Source organism: Nannospalax galili, unplaced genomic scaffold (assembly GCF_000622305.1).
Source record: "Nannospalax galili isolate Female #2095 unplaced genomic scaffold, S.galili_v1.0 scaffold78, whole genome shotgun sequence".
Classification (NCBI taxonomy): Eukaryota; Metazoa; Chordata; class Mammalia; order Rodentia; family Spalacidae; genus Nannospalax; species Nannospalax galili.
Window position 1 is genome coordinate 1,658,227 of NW_008343387.1, and position 23,088 is coordinate 1,681,314.

Sequence of the window (23,088 nt, forward strand, 5' to 3'; positions counted from 1 at the left end):
TTTAGGAACTGAAGTAATGCAAAGTTAGGCTTTCATCACCTAAAGAATGAGTTTGTTTCCACTTTATTCTTACCTCCCATGTATTGGTCTTTGAGGCTCTCACGAGTACCATGATGGGTTTATCAGACTTGGCAATGGAGGCAATGGAGATACACAGACTGAGATCTTTACCCCTACCACTTGAAGGTAATTAAAAGGGTTTCTCAGTTACTTGACTCATTAATTTTTTGTTTCCAAATGTATAGATGCTTTGGGAGAAATAGGGGTTCAAATATCAAACTTATCTGTGCTTCCTTCTTTCCTTGGTCTTTGGCTACAAATTCTTCACTACTTTATTACTTCTCAGATACCTCTAAGATTAATTTTTAAATGTATTTTTAGGTAGTGCTTCTACTTGCTCACAGCTAAGTCATAATTTGAGTTTTATAGACTGTCTTTCTCAAAACAGAAGTTTCTTAACAATTTCATTTTAGAAAAATGTGTATTTATCTTTATTCAGTGCATTTCCTCTGTGCATTAGTTAATTTATAGCAACATGTTTAAAGTTTGCTTATCTTTATTTCTGTTTTCTCCACTTGCTAATGACCTCACTTATTGAATTCTTCATTTAATTATGTATTTAACTCTGATATTTCATTTGGTTATAATGATGGTCTTGTTTAGAAGAGGAATCGGGATGAAGTAGGATTTTAGAAGTGAATATGTGGAACTGGAGAGATGGCTCAGCAGTTAACAGCACTGATTGTTCTTACAGAAGACCGGGATTGGAATCCCAGCACCCACATGACAGCTAACTGTCCGTAGCTCATAGCTCCAGTTCCAGGGGATCCAAGGCCCTCTTCTGTCCTTTGCAGACATTGCAAGACATGGATGCACTTACCTACATGGAGGCAATACATACATACACATAAAATAAAAATAATAAATGAAATTTAAAAAATAAAAGTGAATATTTTTAGAAGTCAGAGTCACTCTGAGATTTCTCAGAGGATTGATGTGCTACTAACAGAAAATAGAGCATGGAAGAGAAGCTTACTGAAAAGCAAGATTACTTCAAATTTATGAGCATTAGATTAGAGGAACTGGACTTAAGAGGCACCAAGCTATATATCTATAATTAGGCTGAAATTCCACATTGCACAAAGCTTCGCCTTTCTTTCATAGTTGAGCTATTTAATAGTGGATAAACTGTAGTGGTGACTGAGGCTATGAGAGTGACTGTAATTCAGGAAAGCAGAAAAGGTAAAAGACGGACTCGTGCACGTGTTCACGCTGTGTGATCTGAGGAACACAAAGCTGAAGCAGCGAAGGCCATGGTGTTTCGGTAGGTAAAGGAAGAGCGTGAGAAAAGCGTGGGTATTAGTAGGTTAAGGGCACTTTCAAGAGGAACCGGCACTTTCAAGTGAATATTTTTTTTTAATAATTAAAAAAAAGATTTTATTATATTTATTATTTTAAAATATTTTATTTATTATTTTTATTTTATGTGTATGAGTGTATTGCCTGCATGTATGTGAGTACACCTGTGTCATGCAGTGCCCTAGAGGTCAGAAGAGGGCTTCAGATTCCCCTAGAACTGGAGTTAAGGACGGTTTGTAGTCGCCATGTGGGTGCTGGGAATCGAACCCGGGTCCTCTGCAGGAGCAGTAAGTGCTCTTAACTGCTGAGCCGTCTCTCCATCCCCCTTATTATTTTTTTATGTGTATGAGTGCATTGCCTGTATGTAGGTAAGTGCACCCGCGTCGTGCAATGCCCGCAGAGGACAGAAGAGGCCATAGGGACCCCTGGAACTAGAGTTAGGACAGCTGTTAGCTGCCTTGTGGGTGCTGGGATTCGAACCTGGATCTTCTGCAAGAACAACAAGTGTTCTTAACCGCTGAGCCATCTCTCTAGCCCCCTCAAGTGACTCTTTTAAAAGAAAGTTGATTCCAGATTTCAGAGTTAAAAATTAATTAAATTGGTGCTCATTGTTGAAATTTTAGAGAATTACATGCATGAAACAATTCTCCTTAGAATGAAAAACAGAATAAAATGCACTGCTGAACTGGCAAAGGAGAAACTAAGCAGCAAACTAGCACGTAGGACAGTCTTAGGGGAGCTTCCACCCCACAGAGGCCTTCCCAGCCATGATGACCACAGCATTCCAGGAAGAACTGACCTTCTACTGACTTCTTTTGGGTTCTAGCTTTAAAAACTAAGTTCAAAAATGAATCTTGGTTGGTAGTGCCCAGGCCCTTGGCCTGAACATAAGAAAATCCCCTAAGACTTATCTGACATTCCAGGTCTGAAAAAATTCCAAGCAAAGGCTGAACACATCTCATAGTATCCTACCCTAAATAAGATCGTCATTACCACCAACTTGAACACCTAAATGCTTCTGTCCCCCCAATTCCCAATTGGTCTTTACTTCTCAGAATTCCAAGAATTTAGATATAGATATGCTTCCCCTTACAATCACCTCAACGCTGCCTTGCCCTTTCACTTCTCTCTCTCTCTCTCTCTCTCTCTCTCTCTCTCTCTCTCTCTCACACACACACACACACATCCATGTACTCCATTTCAACAGACTGCATATATGACAGTATATATCACATAGCCTGTGATAGGCTATACCATCTACATTTGTGTAGCTATTACCACAATAATGAAATTGGTTACTGATACATTTCTCAGAATATATCTTTGCCTGAAGAAACATGTAGCTGTTATATGTAATATGTACTTCTATACAAGTTTAATATATGCATATATGGAATTGTTTTGTAAATGGATTCATGTTTTAGTCTCATGATTGTTTATTAACAATTCTTCTTAATAAAAGAGCTCCTTGATTCTCCTTTATATCTCCTCAAAACACACAGAACAATACTTTTTAAATAGAAGTCACAATAACATTTAGCTGGAAAAATGAGCATCTAATTGATTTTTAAGATATTTTCTAATCCCTTCTATTTTTATTGCTAATTTTTCATAATAACACCTAGAAACAAAACTATTTGCCAATTATAAATCATCAGTGATCATATTACAACTCTAGAAAAATCATTGACTCTAGATTGAATCTTAAGATAACCATGGCCTGACTTTATTCAACCTTTACAAATTTGTCCACCAGCATTTACCATCTTGTGCCCTGTAAGCCACCTAATGTAAATTTCTTGCTCTTGTCTGTGCTTGCCTCATATGTACAAATATCGTTCCCAGTGGTGTTTCCCCATCTCAAGTGCCCTGCCCCTTTTCTCTAAAAAAAGAGAGATCGAGGCTGGCTAAGAGTCTGGGCTTTGGTTTCTGAATAGTGTGGATTTGAACCCTACGTCTTATATTTTCAGTGACCTCTGCAAGTATGATTTCTTCACCTCTCAAAGGAAAATGATAATATTAATAAACCTCTGGGGATGGTTGTGAACATGAAAAAAATCCATGTACCTTGATTAAAATAATACCCAACTTTCAGGAATCCAAAACATTAGTGCCATTAATATTATTTCTAATGCTGCACCAAGGGTATAACAGATTACCATCCTCCGTGTCCCGTCCATTCTGCACTGCGATCCGGAGATCGGGAACTTACTCCTTCAATTGCCACCACCAATTGCCACCTCCAGTTCCACAACCACTACTGTCCTTCACAGTCAAAAATGAATGATTGCACCTGAGAAGCTGACTGCAGGCATCCTGAATAAGCAGCAACCGCTTAGGTCTCCCTGACCCACTTGCAAAGCAGCAGGTACATGCCTTTCACCTCACATCTGCCTTCCAACTTTCTAGTTAGCAGAGGCAAATGTGAAGAAGGTCCATGAGACCATTAAAGCTGCCTAATCTCTACAACTATCGGGAGAAGAGAAGCAAAGTTGGGAAATCAGTCTGTGGTCTGAGCTTCACACTCAGATGCAGCTTCTCCAAGTAGCTCCTAAATCTTTGCTGGCTGAAAGTAATTATTCTGTCTCCTTCCTTGAAGCAGTAATTTTCAGCTCTCATGTGCTAACTCATTTGAGAAATGAAAAATATGTATCTTCGATCTCTACCCCCAGAAATCCTAATTTGGGGTACAGGTATACTTTGGACATTTAAACATTTTTAATATGTCGAATCACTGCTCTGACTACCAACAACCTTTCATTTCTAGTCACATCCTAACTTTTATTTAGTTGTTTATAAAATGTCCTTACTCTCCGTAGTAGATTATATGCTTTTTGCCAATGTGATGTGAGTTTAATATGATTTATATACCTGTACAGCTTCTGGATGTTTACTTTGCAAATAAACACACTTTACATGTTTATTGAAAACACAGACAAATGAATAGTGTATAAATGCCTTGCAAGCAAGAGCATATTAAAGATACCAACAATGGCATCTAGTCTTGCTGCTTTCCTGCTTAAAATGCCATCATAGTAAACATAGACACACTGCTCACAGCACTAGCCTTCTGCTCAATACTTCACCATAAACTGTAATTTGACACAAAATATTCTTCATTTGAGAAATAACACCTAGGAAACAACATCCTCTGCTGCGGAAACCATTACCAATGAATTTGCATCCTTTTATATAGAAATCTAGAATCTCTGGGAATATCATGAACAAAGCCCTAGTCTTCCTCTAAAACAATCTTCTAAAACTGCAGCATGCAATGATGCAAATTATGGACTTAAATGTTATATTAAATGTGGGGTGAATTTGAAAGAAGTCTGACAAAAATATTTAAACAATTTACCACAAGCAAATGATTAGTACTGCACACCACCAAATGTTGAGTGCTGTCGTACTGGGATATATTAGTAATATTAATAGTTTAAGGTGAACTATCATAGTGTTTACTCAAGGATTTTAAATCTTCAAAAACCAAATTTCCTACTTTCTTTGACAAGTTAGCGCTCAGAAAAAAGTCTCTTATCCTGCGGCTTTACCTATGTGTTAGTGATTACAAATGGCCCACTTAACTTGCTTTATGGAAACAGCTCTTCCATTAATATTTACAAATGTTATGTCATAAAACAAGAAGAGAAGAAAGTGCACAATGGTGCTTAGAAAAAAGTGTCAAAAATGTATACGATTGAGAAATAATATTTCTCTTCCCTCCACCCCACCCCACTTAGCCAGAAATTCAAATAACCCCAAACCTTTAAAATTTCAAGGTCTTACATTATGTTTATTCCAGTAACAATCTGTTCTCAAGACTCAATATTTCCTAAGCTCATATGAGGTTTTATATCAATCTCTTACTTGTCCTGTCCCTTCCTTGATGAACTAAGCATAATCGATTCTTTTTCTTTACTTCATTTATTCCTCCTTCCCTTCCTTTCTTTACAGATTCCCAATAGCTTAGCTTCCTTAAAACCTTCCTAGAAAACCCTTTCCATAAGAATTGTATATGATACTAATAAAATGTGTTTTATATACACAGTGGTAACACCTTTATTTTTAAAATGTATTTGAATATATATATATATTTAAGATAGACATCATGAGAATGAGGACTGAGTCTTTGTGTGTGTGTGTGTGTGTGTGTGTGTGTGCCTACTTGTGTGTATATGCACTGTGTGCATGCAGGTGCCCTTGGATGTCAGAGAGGGTGTCAAATATCCTGGAACTAGAGTTAGAGGTGATTATAAGCCAACCCATGTGGGTACTAGGTACTGAACTCCTTTGCAATAGTAACAAGTGCTTTTACCTGCTGAACCATCTCTTCAGTCTCAGGACTGAGGTTTTTAGTGTATTTTTTGCCAAGAAGAGAAACATTTAGTTTGTTCACTTAACTCAAATTGTGTTCATGGTTCTCTAAGTAAGCTGAGGAAATTCAGAATTCTTGATCAGAAGGAAATCAAGTATCATTGAGTGAAAAGTCAGTAAATGGCTGATTTCACTATGGAACCTAGAGATGCAAAATCATAAGATTTTAAGGTGCTAGACTAGTTACTCCTGTCCTACCCAGCTCTCTGATGTTGTTTTTGGAAAACAAAATGGAATAAGAGTTGACGTCAATCTTTTAAAAAGTAAATAGATAGATGATTGATGATAGATAGATAGATGATAGAGATAGATGATTAGATAGATAGATGATAGATGATAGATAGATAGATGATAGATAGAAGATAGATGATAGATAGATAGATGATAGATAGATAGATAGATAGATAGATAGATAGATAGATAGAGACAGATGATTAGATAGATAGATGATAGATGATTAGATAGATAGATAGATAGATAGATAGACAGACAGACAGATAGATAGATGATAGATGATAGATAGATAGATAGATAGATAGATAGATAGATAGATAGATAGATGATAGATGCTCCATCTTGATTAAGAATCTTCTATGAAGCCAGGCATGGTGGTACATGCCTTTAATCCCAGCACTCAAGAGGCAGAGGCAGGCGGGTCTCTGTGAGTTTGAGGCCAGAGGCCAGCTTGGTCTCCATAGTGAATCCAGGTCAGCTGGGGCTACAGGGGCACCCTGTCTCAAAGAGACCCCCCCAAAAAAATCTTCTGTGAAAGAAAGCCTGTCATGTGGTTAGGAAGGAAATTAGGAATTAGGGAAGGACTATGTATTTTTATATTTATATTTTGTATTCTGACTTGATCAACAAATGAGATACACACATTAAAATGTTGTGTCAAAAGTGTTGTTTTAAATGAACTTTTTGAATACTATCAATTTTGAAATCCCTTTTCTTCATTTTAAAACACACTAAAAACCGCATAAAATGGGAGTAGCCTGAGAATTTACAACCCATGTGAACTCATGTTTCATGATGTTATTATGTGCATTTGAAACTAAATACAGGGGTGGAGAAACGGTTCAGTGGAAAAAAGCACTGACCGCTCTTCCACCCCCATGTGGTGGCTAACGACTGTCTATAACTCCAGCTCCAGGGCATCAGATACTCTTTTCTGGCCTCCATGGAAATTGCATGGCATGGGTATTCTTAGATACATGCAAACAAAACACTCATACATATAAATTAAAAAAATAAATAAATATTTAAAAACTAATACAGGGACTGGAGAGATGGCTCAGCATTCAAGAGCACTGACTGCTCTTGCAGAGGACCCAGGATCAATTCCCAGCAGACACACATGGCAGCTACGAACCATCCTTAACTCCAGTTCCAGGGGAATCCAAAGCTCTCTTCTGACCTCTGCAACATTGCAGAACACAGGTGGACTCACATATATGCAGGCAATACACTCGTACACATAAAATAAAAATGATAATACAAATAAAATAAAAAGGAATACACATTAATAGTTAAAGTGGCATTTCCAGATTAAGTGATGGAAATTAGGAGCACCATATTTATTGTGGTTATAAACACTTGTTCACTGTAAATATAACTAAAACCTTGAAAACCTTTTCAAGGGAATCAGATCTATTTTCCTGATGTTTTCAAACCCTCAGTAACCTTTAGAATATGTTTGTATTCACTAGGAAGGGACATTTCTGTGGAATTAATCAAAGAAGGAATTCAATGTTCCTTGTAGATAATTTTGGCTATGTCCCACTGGGAACTTCCTAGTCTGAATTTTTGTCTTCCCTGGGAAAAGACCCTCATGTTCCACATCCTCATTCTTTTCCCTACTTAGTAACGAGCAAAATAGTAAAACTGATACACAGAGAATTAATGACAATGTGTATTCACCAAGGAACTCAGCTGCAGACTTGACTAAAATACGGAAATAAAATCTGTGAAATTATCACTTTAAATGTATTACACTTAAATTATGTACATATATGTACATGAGGCTAGAGAGATGGTTCAGCAGTGCAGAGTACAATTTGCTTTTACAAAGAATCTGCATTCAGTTCCCAGCATCCACACAGGGTGGCTCACAGCAATCTGTAACTCTAGCTTCAGGGGGATCCAACACCTTGGCCTCCACAGGTAGTGCACATACCCACAAACAGACAGACATAAATACACATAATTTAAAAATTAAAATAAATTATAAGTTTAGTAGATACAAATTAGCATCAAAATGCTTTTGAAGTATTATATTCATTAATCTTCTGGTTTTGCTTAAAAAAAAAACTACATTCAAGAATAAGGATATTGTGAAGGAAAAGTTCCCTAAAAGAACTCCTGCACCTTAGACTGCATTTTTTGCAAGGTTTGACCAACTGAATCACTCTGGAGACTGTGAAGAGTCTGGAATGTTGCAGGTCCAGAGTCTAATTACCATTTATCTTGGCCATCTTCAGCCCCTCAAACAGCCAGTCCTTGCTTACCCACCTCTGTTTCTGATCTAACATCCTGTGACTAACAGATAAAAACCTTTTAGAATGTTTTACCCTAGCAGACCACCTGGTCTCACCCATCAAAAGGCTAAGAATGTCATTAGATAGCATTTGAGACCTATAGTAAAAAACCCCTTGCTTTGCTATGACCCACCTACTGAATGTATCCTCCAATGTATTTGAAAAGTGTCTTGATTTATGACTTCTTTGTTCTGTTACTATAAAAATGTAAGACAACTGCTACCATGCTGGAACACGGAATTTGGGGTACCTGAATCTGTGTTCCCAAGCCACGGTCACTCATATTTGGCTCCAGAATAAACTATCTCTTATCCCCTTTGACCTGAGAGTTATGTTTTTGCATCAACAATATATACAAGTAAATCCAGAGATTACAAAACCCATATTTCTAAAGAGAATTAGTGTTACTGCTTTTGTTCAATACCTATGAAAAGCCTTTGAAATCTGTAGTCTTTTCCTTAATGATTTTCCTAGGTTTATAAAATAATCTGAAGTCTTATCTTCATGCTACCTTCACACCCATACCAGTTTTCATTCTGTGGGCAGCTGCTGCTCTTACCCATGGTGCATGCCTGCTAGCTCAGCCCTAGCTAAAACCAAAGAAGAAGCCTGCAGTTTTCCTCATTTGGTGATTTTGCCTGAGCCGCTATATCTGGGCCATTGCTCAATTAAGGTCACAAAGATGTGGTACAAGGACTGAATCCCACCTGCTGTGAAGCTTTGTTTTTTCAGGTTGATGTGACTAAAAGTCACTCAGGTGTCACCATGACTACAAGCGAATTTACTAAATTTCTGAAGTTTTGTTGAAGAATGTATAAATTAAAGTGCTTGACTCACATTTTATTAAGGACTTGCCGTTCGTAACAAAAATCTTGCTTTTATGTACAAGAATCATTTTCCTGTCCATAGAATCGATCACGTTGAAATGGCAAGCTCTCAATTTGATTGTCAATATTGCGCAGCGTCCCTGCTTGGGAAGAAGTATGTACTCAAGGATGATAATCTATACTGTGTCTCCTGTTATGGTCGGATCTTCTCTAACTACTGTGAGCAGTGCAAAGAACGAATTGAATCAGATTCCAAGGTAGGCCTCACTCTACATCTCAGAATCACTGCCTACGTACAGCATATAACTTCTTCGGAATGCGTCTTTTCTTTCAGCGTTGACTTCTAGACACTGCCATTGCACATAAAAATCCTCATAGCTATCTCTAGCCACTCTACTTAACACTATGAAACACATGCTTTGAGCCCACATTATCCTGTAAGGCAACTGTTTTTGTGTGCATGTATATGTGTGGTAGTTTTAGGATGATAAAAATAAAGGAAGTTAAGCTCTTTCCCCAAAGTTACACAACTAAAAGTTTGTTACATCTGGAATAACAAAGTAAATGAGTACACAAATAAATGGAAGTATAAAAATTCAAAGTCTGTGCTTTCCAGCTTAAAATTCTGCCTTGCCGCCACTCACTGCTCCACTACACCCCTTCACAAGGCCCTTCTGCCCCCGTATACTAAATATATGTTTTTCTTCTTCTTTGCCTTTGTTTTGGTTAAATGATGTTATTTGTTTGAAGTCTCAAAGAATAATATAACACTGTATACTGAAAATTAAAAGAGGCTTGTCATGAAATAATTTTCATTTTTAGCATACAGTGTTCTCTTATTCTCTTTCTCTACCAGTTGGGTTATTTTCCAGCAGCCTTTAGCAACCAATCAAAGGAGCCCTAGCCTCTTGCTCTTAATTACCTCAGAGAGTCTCCCCTCTGTAGATAACAATATCAACAACTTTCCCTCAAGCTAGTAGCACAGCCTACTGGTACTACAGTCCCAGGAGTAATGGCTTGTTTTGTGACAAAAACATTTAATTAACTTTATTTACTGTCTCAAAGGATCTTTGTTACAAAAACCGTCATTGGCATGAAGGATGCTTCAAGTGTACCAAATGCCATCACTCCTTGGTGGAAAAGCCTTTTGTTGCCAAGGATGAGCGTCTGCTGTGCACCGACTGCTATTCTAACGAGTGCTCCTCCAAGTGCTTCCACTGCAAGAGAACCATCATGCCTGGTGAGGGCTGGGGTGGGTGAGAGAGAGACCAACAAGCCATGGCACCTCACAGCAGCTCACAACACTCTGAGTTTGAGAAAGGAAGTTTTCTTGATTTCTCTGGATGTCACTTCGTGTACTTTGGTTCATTTATTCTTCTTGAACAAGTAAATTACAGTGCCCTATCATTTTATCACAGGGTTTAATGTTTTATTTTCATAAAACTTAATTTATAAGAGCATTTAGAAGCAGAGCTAGAGCTATAGAATACAACTTATACCAGAAACACTACTGTAAACACTTTGCCTTGGGCATGAGCAATGGCCTTAGAAAGGATGATTCTTCATAGGACATTGGGGACAGTCCTCATTTCTTTACATTTAGTGTGTGTGTGTGTGTGTGTGTGTGTGTGTGTGTGTGTACATGTGCATGCATGGTGTGTGTATGGAAGTCAGAGGACAAATTGGACTTTAGTCCAAGTTCTCTCCTACCGCTGTGTGGGTTCCAGGGATCAAACTCAAGATGTAAAGAAAAGCAGGAAGCCCCTTTAGCAGCTGAGCCATCTCATCTCACCAGCCCAACACTTAACTTCATAGTGCTATATAGATTGGCTTGAGGGTCTCTTCTCTCCTAGGGGAGAAAAGTATCTATTTAAATGATTCTACTTTTAACAACATTGATTCACCATTCCTTGGTCCTTTCCTATCCCTGTGGGCAACAGTATAAGAACATAAATCAATCTCTCTCTCTCTCTCTCTCTCTCTCTCTCTCTCTCTATATATATATGAGACTATTTTCAGAAGGTATAACTGCTCTCTCTCTCTCTCTCTCTCTCTCTCTCTCTCTCTCTCTCTCTATATATATATTTGTATATTTTCAGGAGTTGTGCTCTGGGCATTTATAATATCCCTATCTATCATTAGATGACTATTATGAACCAATTTATCTAAGCCGTGAGTCATCCCACGCCTGCCCTTAAAGGCTTTTGCTGTTTCCACAGTGTAGCTTATGCAGAGCTCATAGGTGTCTTTTGTTAGTAATTTGCTCATAGCTGAACTGTATTAACTTTCCTCAGGGAAATGTCTCAGAAACTGACAAAAATGTTGGTTTTCCTAAAGGACAATTAGTTTATCACTTATGCTTAACAACATTTCTAAACAGTTTAAGCTATCTTTGATTAAACATAGTAAAAGAATGCCTGACTTATACTAACAAGTTCTTATTTTGGAGTTAAGGTTCTCGAAAAATGGAATTTAAGGGCAACTACTGGCATGAAACCTGTTTTGTATGTGAGCATTGCCGACAACCAATAGGAACAAAGCCTTTGATCTCCAAAGAGCATGGCAATTACTGTGTGCCCTGTTTTGAGAAGGAATTTGCTCACTACTGCAACTCTTGTAAGAAGGTAACTGTCTAAAGAGGGTAAGGCTTGTGGAAATTTCCACACCATTGGTTTAGCTATATTATATATGTAGAATGAACGGACACTATCATGCTGTATCTAACACATTTGTGTTAGCTTTGAATCAGCAAATCCCAAACTACAAATTGACACAATAAAGATGACTTCCTATTTATTTATTTATCATCTATCTATCATCTATCTATCTATCTATCTATTTAGTTATTTATTGTCTTTTTGAGACAGGGTCTCCCTGTAGCCCCAGCTGTCCTGGAACTCACTATGTAGACCAGGCTGGTCTTGAACTCACTGAGATCTGCCTGTCTCTGCCTCCCCAGTGCTGGGATTAAAGGTGTGCGCCACCACGCCCGGCTGACTTCCTATTTTTAACAGCCATAAAATGCCACCTAGATCATGGATTTAACATCCCACAAAGCACAGTCTTTTAATCTCCCAATTCCATTCAGTACTTTATACGAGACTTTGTTCTGGGCGAAGGTACAGTTGTTCTCTTCGTTTCTTAGAAAATAGTTTTTGATCCATTTAATTGTTAACCATTTCGGAAAAAAATTGATTCACCCCTGAGACTGACTCAGGGAAACAGCACTGGAGAATCTACCTATCCTCTTCCAGCAACTCAGGTGTTTCCCAGGCTTGGGGCTTCTCATGTTCAAGAAAGGGACTGAGAAGATCCCAAGAGAAACCCAACGACATAAAAGCGCACAAAATCTAAGAACAAAAGTTCCTTCAGTTCCCGCTCTAGAGTGAGCTGAGGAGGCTGGGCTCTTCTTTTCCCACTCAAACCTTATTTTCCAATAGGAAGATCTTTTGGCTTGGTTTTTTTAGGGAGTCAGGGTCTCCCTGTAAGCCCCAGTTGGCCTGGAACTCTATGCAGACTAGACTGGCCTCCAACTTACACAGTTCCTCCTGCCTTTGTCTCCTAAATGCTGAGATTAAAGGAGTGTGCCACCATGCCTGTCTAGGAGTCATTTTTTAGAAATATATTTGGCCTAACATTTTACCCTTCCACACTTTAATGTGAAAATCAGCTCATGTCTATCATCGTGATGAAGCCTGTCTGGATTTCATAATATATATATATTGATATTCCAAAGAAATCCTTGATATGTGAAGCATTATCAGTTTAAAACAGCACTAAAAACCGTGAGAAGGCTGACTCAGGAAAGTGGGTTGGCTCAGTGGTTCCAGAAACTGTGATCTATTAGTTACTTTGGCCGAGTTCTTAAAACCACTCATGTATTTACATTTGAGGAGCCAGAGGTCTCATTGCTGCGTACAGAAGACTCGTGGAAGTGCACATGGTAAAGGAATTTCCTACATGTACTAATAAAACCAGCATTGCATTTGAAAGAAGCTAATGAATATACTTTTTTGAGTTATAATTACTAAATTACATCATAATGATGGCAGAGAGTTATAGTGAATAGTAACAAGACAGGAAATCATCTAATACCCAGAGGTCTCTATTATTTTACTAGAAATGCTGATTTAGAAAATGATGCTGCAAACAGCATTCAGACCCTATGACCCTGTGACATATGAGGTTTCATAGACTTACCAGAGTCAATGGAATGCATTTATGTTTATGGAAACATAAATGAGTAGTTTTATTTTGCTATTTTGAGAAGCTACATTTTTAGGCTTTATTTCCTGAAGTCTTAGGCTGAAACATTAATTAGACTTGTGGGAACTGTCTTAAAATTTATTCATTATAATATAATCTTTCAATTTTAGCAATCTTCAATGCTACTATAAAGATCAAGATGTCCGAGACAAAGTACTTGGGTCTCCCAGGCTGTGGAAGACTGTGACTAGATTAAAGATATGATTTGAAATCATTAAAAACTTAAGAACCGTTTGTTTTGGGCAGTAGACAGATCGTGAAATGCTCAAATGATTTGCTTATTTAATTTTTAAAACTACAGGCATCTGAAGGAAAACTGGACATAAACAATTTTGATCAAAGCTTAAGAAAAATAAATTCTTTCAAGTTAAACCAAAAATCAAAAATAAATTTTTTTAAAGCAAAACTATTTGATGACCAAGTAAAGTTTTTCCACCAATTTTAGATCGTTGTACTAGAACTTTCTACTAACACACAAGTGACTCAAACTGTAAGTGCTTCGAATTCAAATTCTTCAGGGTAAAAATGAAGTGAGATGTGTTCTTCAGTTCTTCAACTGTTTGTTGTCTACTGTATTCAAAACCGTTGCTGTAGGGTTGGGGATATGTCTTGGTAAGTAAAGTGGGAACCGTGGTTCATATCCTCCCCCACATACACACACAGTCATTACTGTCTCCACTTTGCCAGAGAAGAAACTTATTCTAAGTCAGCGGTCAAAACCAAACTTAGATATTAGACTTCGTTTATGCCTGCCTACCTCTTCAAAAAGAATATAATCACAAGCAAACTTTTTTTCAAATGTTCCAGAATTTCTATTCCTGAATTAAACAGACTTTGGCACATATATGTGTTTTCTTTTGCTAGGAATCCTTTTTCAAGTTTCAGATCTTTTAAGCACTGTCTACAAATCATTTCAAAGGAAACATAATTTTTGCTGTGGCTGCTGTCAGGCATTGAAGACAGTGGGAGGTATTTTAAATTGCTTCTCTTCACACATACCTCTCTATGCTTCTCATTTGCTTATTCAGAGCTGCAGAGTATACTTTTTCCTTGTAGAAAAATGAACTCCTATCAAATATCTCTAGCTTCTAATATACTTTATATAAGGTTAAATATCTTTGGAATAATTTTTCAAAAGCCTATATGATAGTCAAACAACACTTCTGTCAGCAAAATGGCTCTAAATAGACTTACATTTTTCAATATCTAGTGATTTCGATAGAAAGACTATAAGGGTCATCTGAGATATTGCATTCTCTCAGTCTTTTAAGATATGGGCATCAGCACATTCTAGTTTCTTCACCAACTCTGTGAGGTCAACAGCCATGGATTTAAATTATGAGGTGACTATAAAATAGCTATACAGGAAGACTTACTCAGTGTTTATCAAGCTGATCCTGAATAAAGATGTCTAGACTTTTCAAAGAACCCATGTGTTAAACTGATTTCAAGAAATCTATACTATAGGTTAGAAGTGTAGCTCCATAGGAAAGTGTCTGCCTAGCATTTATGAGGCCCTGGGTTCAACTCCCAGCACTATCTATATATTATGGGCCACTAATAAGCATTTCTTGGCTCAGTGTACCATCTGTATCATTATCTGAGTCCTGGACTTAACTCATCTATTAACCTCAAGCACTCCCTTTGTGTAAGATACAATATTAGAGTTGCTTTCCAAAGTGGTTAAGCATACAAGTTATAGAGTCTAGCTATGCACATTTGAGTGTTGTCTTTCTGAGATAGCAAGTAACACTGTCCTGTGAACACTCAGGAACTCTTTATCTACAAAAGGGGAAAGTCTACACCATGTAGGGGTGTTGAGAATATCCAAAAAGGGTTATGTCCAAGACAGTACTAAGGATTGAAAAAAAAAGTGAGTTACTGTTTGCAAATGATGGTACCCATTAGCTCCATCCAAAGCCTCTACTACTGAATATTTTCAGACATACTGTGAAGCTTTCAAGGAAAAGTAGAGTGGATTTTTCAGCATCTTTCAAAGTCAGATATTGATATAAAAGGTGGTATAGAAAAATATTATCCCTAATAGCAGATCTTTGAAAATCAAAATAAGAAAACTCAAAGGAAAATGAGGTAAATCAAACTTCTTTTATGATCTTCCTGAGTCCAAGGTGGCTCTACCTATTTTCTGATGCACTGAAGAAAAATAGACTCATTTTCAATTTTTGAAGTTCTATGTAATCCTTATAATATTTGACTTCTCATATGTATTTAAAACACAGACGATTTTAAGGAAACAAGCATCCTAACATAAGGTAGTAGCAAAGTTCAAAGCACCAAATGTAGGCACAGAAGAGTGTCATGAAATTGTCTGAATTGCTATGGTACCCATGTTCATTACCTTTTGATTATATCTTGGCAGGTGATAACTTCTGGGGGAATAACATTCCGTGACCAGATATGGCATAAAGAATGTTTTGTGTGTAGTGGCTGTAGGAAAGAGCTTTGTGAAGAGGCATTTATGTCCAGGGATGATTTTCCATTCTGCTTGGATTGCTACAACCATCTTTATGCTAAAAAGTGTGCAGCCTGTATGAAACCCATCACTGGTAAGTCCTTCAGCTCACTATGGTTTTCCCGTGATGCAGGTATAACTATGTAAAATGCTACCAAGCTAATTTAGGAAATGCAAGTAAAAATGCATTTTTTACATTATATTTCCTTTATAGATAAACACACATAGGTATTTATAAATTTAAATTTTTCATGGACCCCTCAAGGAAATGACAGAGTATACTTTGGGTAGCTATACTCTGTTAAAAGTAATATTAAATCTAATGGTATGGACTCTAAGTAAAGTGAAGTCCAAGGAAGGAGAAAATAGGATGAGCTAAAAGGTCAGAGGAGGCCTTAATGAGGAGGCCCAACTTGAGCCCCTTTAAGGAACTGAATGGGAGGAAGGAACACTACTATAACAGAATCCTGCTTAATTACAAACCAAGGGCCAAACAATTTAAATACAAAAGATTTTAATCAAGTAACACTATCCCAGAAAATAAGTGAAACTGTAATGATTAGAGTAGCATAGACCAGCAATGGACTGAACTTCCTTTTAAGATGCTTCTAACAAGTGCATTAGTCTTTTCGTTTCATTCACCTGCAACAACTTTTCCTTATGAGAGAAAACAACATAGTATTCTACTGAAGAAACAAATTACATGAGACATGGTTTGAAATAACATAGACGGTAAATTGATCACCATTAAATAAGTTTTCACAGGTGTAGAAGAATGTATTATATTTTCACAGAACCATCTCCGAAATGCTAATCCTATGGTAAAGAAGCTGAAGCCAGCATGATACTTGAGAAACCCAGCAGCTGTTCTTCCAGACAATGTACTGTCACTTAATGTGACAGAACTGTATTTCTATCCCCCATTCCAGTGTTCTTAGACCACAGCTCATCATTTTTAAGTTCAGATCTCATAACACCAAATTAAAGGCTACTCCCTTCCTATTCCATCTTCAGATCTTCAAGTGTGTGTGTGTGCGTGTGTGTGTGTGTGTGTGCATGCATGTATGTGTGCATGTGTGTGTTCTTCAAATCTTCAAGTGTGTATATGTGTGTGTGTGTGTACATGTAAAAACTGAACCTACATGCATTTACTGATGAAAGGAAAGATTTTTCTCTGCCAAGTCAAAATTGAAGGCTTTTTACACACTTGCAAAGGGAGAGAGGGGTCTCCTGGTTAAGAGCAGTCTTGTCTGTGTACACAGAGGCACCATGTTCTCCAGACTCACACCAGAAGCAGTAGACTGTTTCTGGTCAACAAGTAAATTTTTTATTTGGTCCACACTTAGTTGGGGGTGACTAATATAAAATCCCTTGTTACAGCTAAAAGTGAATGCAGAGGTTGCCAGAGGTAAGACTGCCTCTACACTCCCTAAGCAGGATCACTTTCCCAAGGAACAGAGAGGCTGCCTTGATTCAGGGACCATATCCTCTCTTCCTCATTCCCTGCCTCTGTCACTCAGCTGCTACCTCCTCAGCTCTAGCACGGGCTCTCATTAACTATTCCAATTATCCTGAGTATGTGCTCCTGACCCCTCTGCTCTCCTGCCATCTATTCACCTGGCAAATCCTATAGCTAAGGGAGCAACTACCACCTCCATCACTTTGAGTTAGAAAATGGGACTTCCTGTTGGGAAAATGCACCTGGGTTACAAAGTCTCTATAATTAAGAATCTAGTCTAACTTCACTTGAATTGGGCTAGAAAAAGAGGCACTCTAGTAAGAAAATGAGGAAGTTAAATAATTCAAAATGACTTTTTATAGTTTTCTGGGAGCTCAAACATCCAACAGTGATCTCAGGGAGCCTGTGGTATTCCTGAACTCTATGAGGTCCAGTTCTGATCCATCACAGACAGAGGCACCTATGTGATGTTTCTGGTGAATGTTGCAGATCAGACACTGAATCCAGTTTCATTCAGAATAAATAGAAAAGCAACACTGTTCTACACAAAAACATAAGGACAGTCAAGAACAAAAATATGAGACCAAAAACTAAGCCAGATGTGGTAATAAGTATTTAAATTAGAAGAGTCAGTCTAGAAGAACTTCTGAGGATTATCTTAAGACGGAATTGTCTGCAAATACTTATAGCTCATTTTAATATTTCTTGATTGGAATGTCAAATACATGTAAAGTACAAAACAAACCTTCATTAAATTGAGCTATTTGAATCCTAAGAATGTTATCTGTTTATCTTCAGAAAGTTGTGAATTCATGCAAACATTTAGTTACCTTAGCATCTATGTATTCTTGGTGAAAGAGTCCATAACAAGTTCAGAAAATTTATTGTACAATGTAATGACTACAGTTAATGATGTATTATATAACTGAAAACTGATCACAAAATTCCATTTTAAAAGATGAGACTATTTCGTTCATCTGATTGTTTTCAGCATAAATTGTGATAGCGCATATCAAATGTTTAATTCTAGGGCTGATGTCTCTTAGTATCACAGTTACTTCAGATTTCCATTGTGACCCTAAATGTAATTGTGCCATATGAAAACTGGGTCTTTTGGCATGGGCCAGTAGAAATCAATGAAGGAAAATTTTTGTTTTCTAAAATCAAATTTTTGCTGCATTTTTTGGCTTTCTTTCCCTGATAACCTAAACCAAACTAATCCTGCACTTGAAAGACTCCTGTCCTTGTTTATGTAAAACAGCATGAGCTTCCAGGATGAGCCACAGTCTGAGTTAGTAAGTTTGTACCCCTTAGGTTCTTCCTCACTAAACACAATTAAAGTAACGCAGACTGCTTCAGGAAAAAAAAAAAAAAAGATATAACTGAGGTAATAGCTATGTTAATTAGATTGATTTAGTCATTCCATAAAGTATGTACATATATCATGTTATATACTATAGATATATACCTTTTGTCAACTAAAATATGAATAATTTGAAAAGAAGCTAACTATGTTAGAATGCTTTTAGTATACTATCTTCTACTAACTGGTACTTCCTATATGTGACCGTATGTAAGTATTTGATGCTATTACAATGAATTTGCTTCATTTGAAGAAAGTACAGGTATAACTACAGTTTTCACTCCTCTTCTAAGATACTACCTCTTGAACTATCTGGAATAAATGAAGTAGCTCAGTGTAGTGAAAGTGCTCTGAACTGGGCATTAAAAGTCCTTGTCTCATCTGTGTGACTCCTGTGTGACCGTGGGTAATAAACTCACCTTAGAGGTTCTCACTTGCCGTAGCTACAAAATGAACAGAAAATGCCAACATATGAGCTTTCTTCCATTTCTCTTTATTTAGAGAAAGTGGGGTTTCAAATGTTCTAGTTTCTCCCCAAAGAGGTATAGTGTTCCAGCTATGTTCTTTACAAAAGGTAAGGTTAAACAATGTGATGAGGTTATAGCATGAATTGGGAACCCAGACTCCCTGGGTTTGATTCAAATGTTGCCAGCAGGTGACCTCAGATGACTGGTTGAATTTCTCTATTCCTCAGTCTTTGTCTATAGGTGAGGACCATGCTAATATCTACCCTACGAAGGTAGACTTACTTAGAATGGAACGAAAACATCCAGATCTCAATGAATGTCATCTTTTATTTTATTGACTTGAGGGGAATAAATGAAGCCAGATAAAACAAGTGACAGAGATGAGTTTCCTAAATGGCTTTGTTACTGAAAATGATCCTTGTGACCTGAAGGAGTAACCATATCCAAATTTGGAACAATTTAAAGTAACTTATTATGCTGAGTTAAACCTTAGAGTCCTGCTGCCAGATACCTCAATTTTCCTTCTATGTAAAATTTTAGAATTACTTTTACATCTTCCATTTGTGTAAACTTACTAATTAAACTTGAGAATAACTCATAAGTATATTACACATGTGATAATTAGTTTTATGGATAGAGATTATTTATGTGTACACAGAACATTACTCCTGCAGTTAGCTTCCTAATGATTCAAGTAACATTAAAGTAATTAATTGGTATACTACTAATTTTCTGTTATTAGAAAGTAATGATATCATCATAGATACACAAGCTACACATTTAATAAAGTAAAGAAAGGATCTAGATGGGAATTTCTCTATGAACTAAGCTCTGTATAAAGATATCAAATAAGGACTGGAGAGATGGCTCAGTGGTTGAGTGCTTGCTGCTCAGTTATGAGGACTGGAGTCTAAATCCCAGCACCCATGTTGGGTGGCTTACAACCTCCTATAACTCCATCTCCAAGGGATCCAATATCATTCTCTGACCTTCACAGGCACCTAAGCATACATGTGCATATATACATACACAGACACATGCGCACAGACACACATAGATAAGATACATTTTTAAATGATAAAAGATATAAAATAAAGGTTCATTATCACATTCACAGATAATTTATCTGAAAGTGATTCATGTTCATGTTTTATGCTTCATTATCTCAAGTGGAGAATTAAGCTATTACATATAAATCACCACATGAAATTTTTTTTCACTCTATGTATGGTAAGAAAGGCCCAAGAAACCTATAGCATGAAGATTACTTGGAAAACACTTATCAAATTAATAGCTTCCCCGTAGGCTAACAAATGCTCCAATACCAAGCAAAGGAAACTTCCCTTAGAGTTGTTAGTTAAGGAAGTCTGAGAGAGTCCCAAAACAATATTGCCATCACTCCTAGTTGCTTCCTAAAATCAGAAGGTAAGACCTTACTGCTAAAGACACCATATACTTCAGACATAGGACCAGGGAAATCATGCCTGAACTGACCTGGAAGACCCTTCCTGAAGACTTGTTCTTACAATATCAGAAGATGTTACTCAAGCTGCCAAGGGAGAAAATCAATCAATGGTCTTACCCAGCTGTAAAGCCGATAAACCACAAGAATGACCACCAAAATATCCCCAATGGTGCAATAGTGATACTTACATCTTAGAGGTAACCAATACCTGTGGACATAAGACCTGCTCACTTGGGGGGACTTCATGCCTGTACTGTAAACCTAGCCAACTTTCCAGGGCTGGAGGGTTCATAGACCCTACTGGCATTTGCCTAAAACAATATAGCTTCTAACTGTATTCTAAATATTTATCTTTATACCCACAGATAGTGTAGCTCTCACCCCTCAACACAGAAGCTTCTCTTTTCAGGAGATAGAGGCTATTAAAGAGATCCACAACTCGTAAAATGTAGAGAATTAAGTACTGGGGTGCTCAACCCCAGCTGGTACATCCACAATACAACTCCTACACCTAAGACTTAGGAACATTCCAGATGAGGGGGGCAGAAAGATTATAAGATTCAGGATGCCTGCTGTGAGGTACTGTCTTCTATACATGACTGGGAAGCTGCACTCATGGCATCACCATAATACGGTTGCATAAACAAGACCTACACAATGACAAAACTTGCTGACATTCCAGTATGGTTGGGGGTGGGGAGTTTCACAAAGTCCCACTCCCGGACGAAAAGCTACAGGCAACCAATGGCTGTTGAAAGAGAAGAACCAGTTTTCCCTGGGGAAAAGTTCCCTGATAGGTTATTCAATCCCAGGTAGTCAGCCCTAAAGACATGTACATATGAGCAATACTAAATGGACTCAGTAGATTGGAGAGAGAGAGAGAGAGAGAGAGAGAGAGAGAGAGAGAGAGAGAGAAATTATAGAAGAGGTTATAAATTTGAGAGGGAGTAGGGGGACATAGAAGCAGTTGGAGGGGAGAAAAATCTCAAAAATATGAAAAATTTATAAATAAAAAGAAAAGAAAGGTCAAACTGGATAGCTCAAGCAAGTCCCAAGTTAATGTGGTGGAGGCTGAAGCCCTTCTCAGAATGAATCGCTAAGTAGGGTGGCCACAGTGGCTAGAGGAAGGAGATTCCTCCATTGGCAGCCTGAGGTGAACCTGCCTCTGGGCAAGATAATAAAATTATTGCTGTAGAATAATAGTATGGAAGAAGTTTTTTATTTGAGCTTTCTGAAAATTGTCTCAAACTTCCAAGAATACTACTAACACCAAGTAAAACTACTCACAGGAAAATGAGGCAGGAAAGAGAGCTTAGTCATCAAAACCAAACGCCAGGCTGAGAAGCACACATTCCTTTTATTTTCAATTTACAGCTAGGAAAATTTTCACGCACACACAGAGAAAGGGAAAATGCATTCATGCTTGAATATTGTAGGTGTGGAAGCCCGTGCTGCCTCCCCCATCGCACTGCATTTCCTTAACTGTCTCAGACAGTTCTCACCCCCCTCTCCCCCCAAAAAAATACCCTATGAATTTGAACTCCAGATTCTATTTACTTCAGTGGATTACAGGAGAATTCCGCTGGGAATCTTGCTGGGATTCATAGCAGGAACTCACCTGTGGTGCACAGATATTTCCAGCTAGACACAAGGGTGGGGGGCCCTAGGCGTTACTCTGTCTATATTGTCTTGCTCACAGCTCTATTACTAGTTTCTAAAATTCAGAATATTCAACCTGTTCATAGAAAGAAAGGATCACGCTTCCTCTCCAATTCCTTTACAGGTCTCAAAGGTGCCAAGTTTATTTGCTTTCAAGACCGCCAGTGGCACAGCGAGTGCTTCAACTGTGGAAAATGCTCTATCTCCTTGGTGGGTGAAGGATTTCTGACCCAGAACATGGGTATCTTCTGCCGCAAATGTGGCTCTGGGACTGACACTGACATGTAGAAAGAGAAGCCTTTCCCTACCTGAAACCCATTTTGCCTTTGCTCTCACTAAATCCAGAAGTCAGCAGCAGCAGTATTTTTACTTATGCTTTAAAAAACATTTTAATGTAGCGTGTGTAGCAGAAAAGGTTTCTCACACTTTACAATTTAACTGTGTAATAAGGGCACCAAAAAGCAGAGCCTAATAGAAATTTATTACTAAACCTCAAACTTACACCTCCTTGCAAAATACTGCACTCTGCTGTTAGAAACATAGAAGAATATCTCTTCCTAATGGAGTACATGGCATATAGCTAGGAATTGTGGCTATTATCAATGAAAAATGTTTTTCAAAATAGGAAACAAATGTTTGCATTACAAGCTGTCTAGTTATAACATAATTGGTTTCATATGAATGACAGAACAAGATTTATGAGAAAATCAATTAGTAATCATCACACTTAAGAACTATATTATTTTGGAATTTTTTTTGTTGTTTTTGTTAACATGCACTGATACTATGAATTGTCCTAATATACGAGGCTTCCATAGCTAGTTGCCCCCCCTTTAATTAAT

At 37.6% G+C, this 23,088-nt stretch overlaps 1 protein-coding gene across 1 annotated transcript; it reads left to right on the forward strand.

Moving 5' to 3' along the window:
• The first annotated feature begins 9,182 nt into the window (after positions 1–9,182).
• Positions 9,183–22,597, forward strand: Fhl5 (four and a half LIM domains 5). The gene is made up of 5 exons (XM_008839604.1): positions 9,183–9,351; positions 10,160–10,334; positions 11,549–11,718; positions 15,741–15,927; positions 22,371–22,597. Exons 1-5 carry the CDS (start codon positions 9,193–9,195, stop codon positions 22,532–22,534), a joined length of 855 nt encoding a protein of 284 aa, XP_008837826.1. The 5' UTR covers positions 9,183–9,192; the 3' UTR covers positions 22,535–22,597.
• The last annotated feature ends 491 nt before the right edge of the window (positions 22,598–23,088 follow it).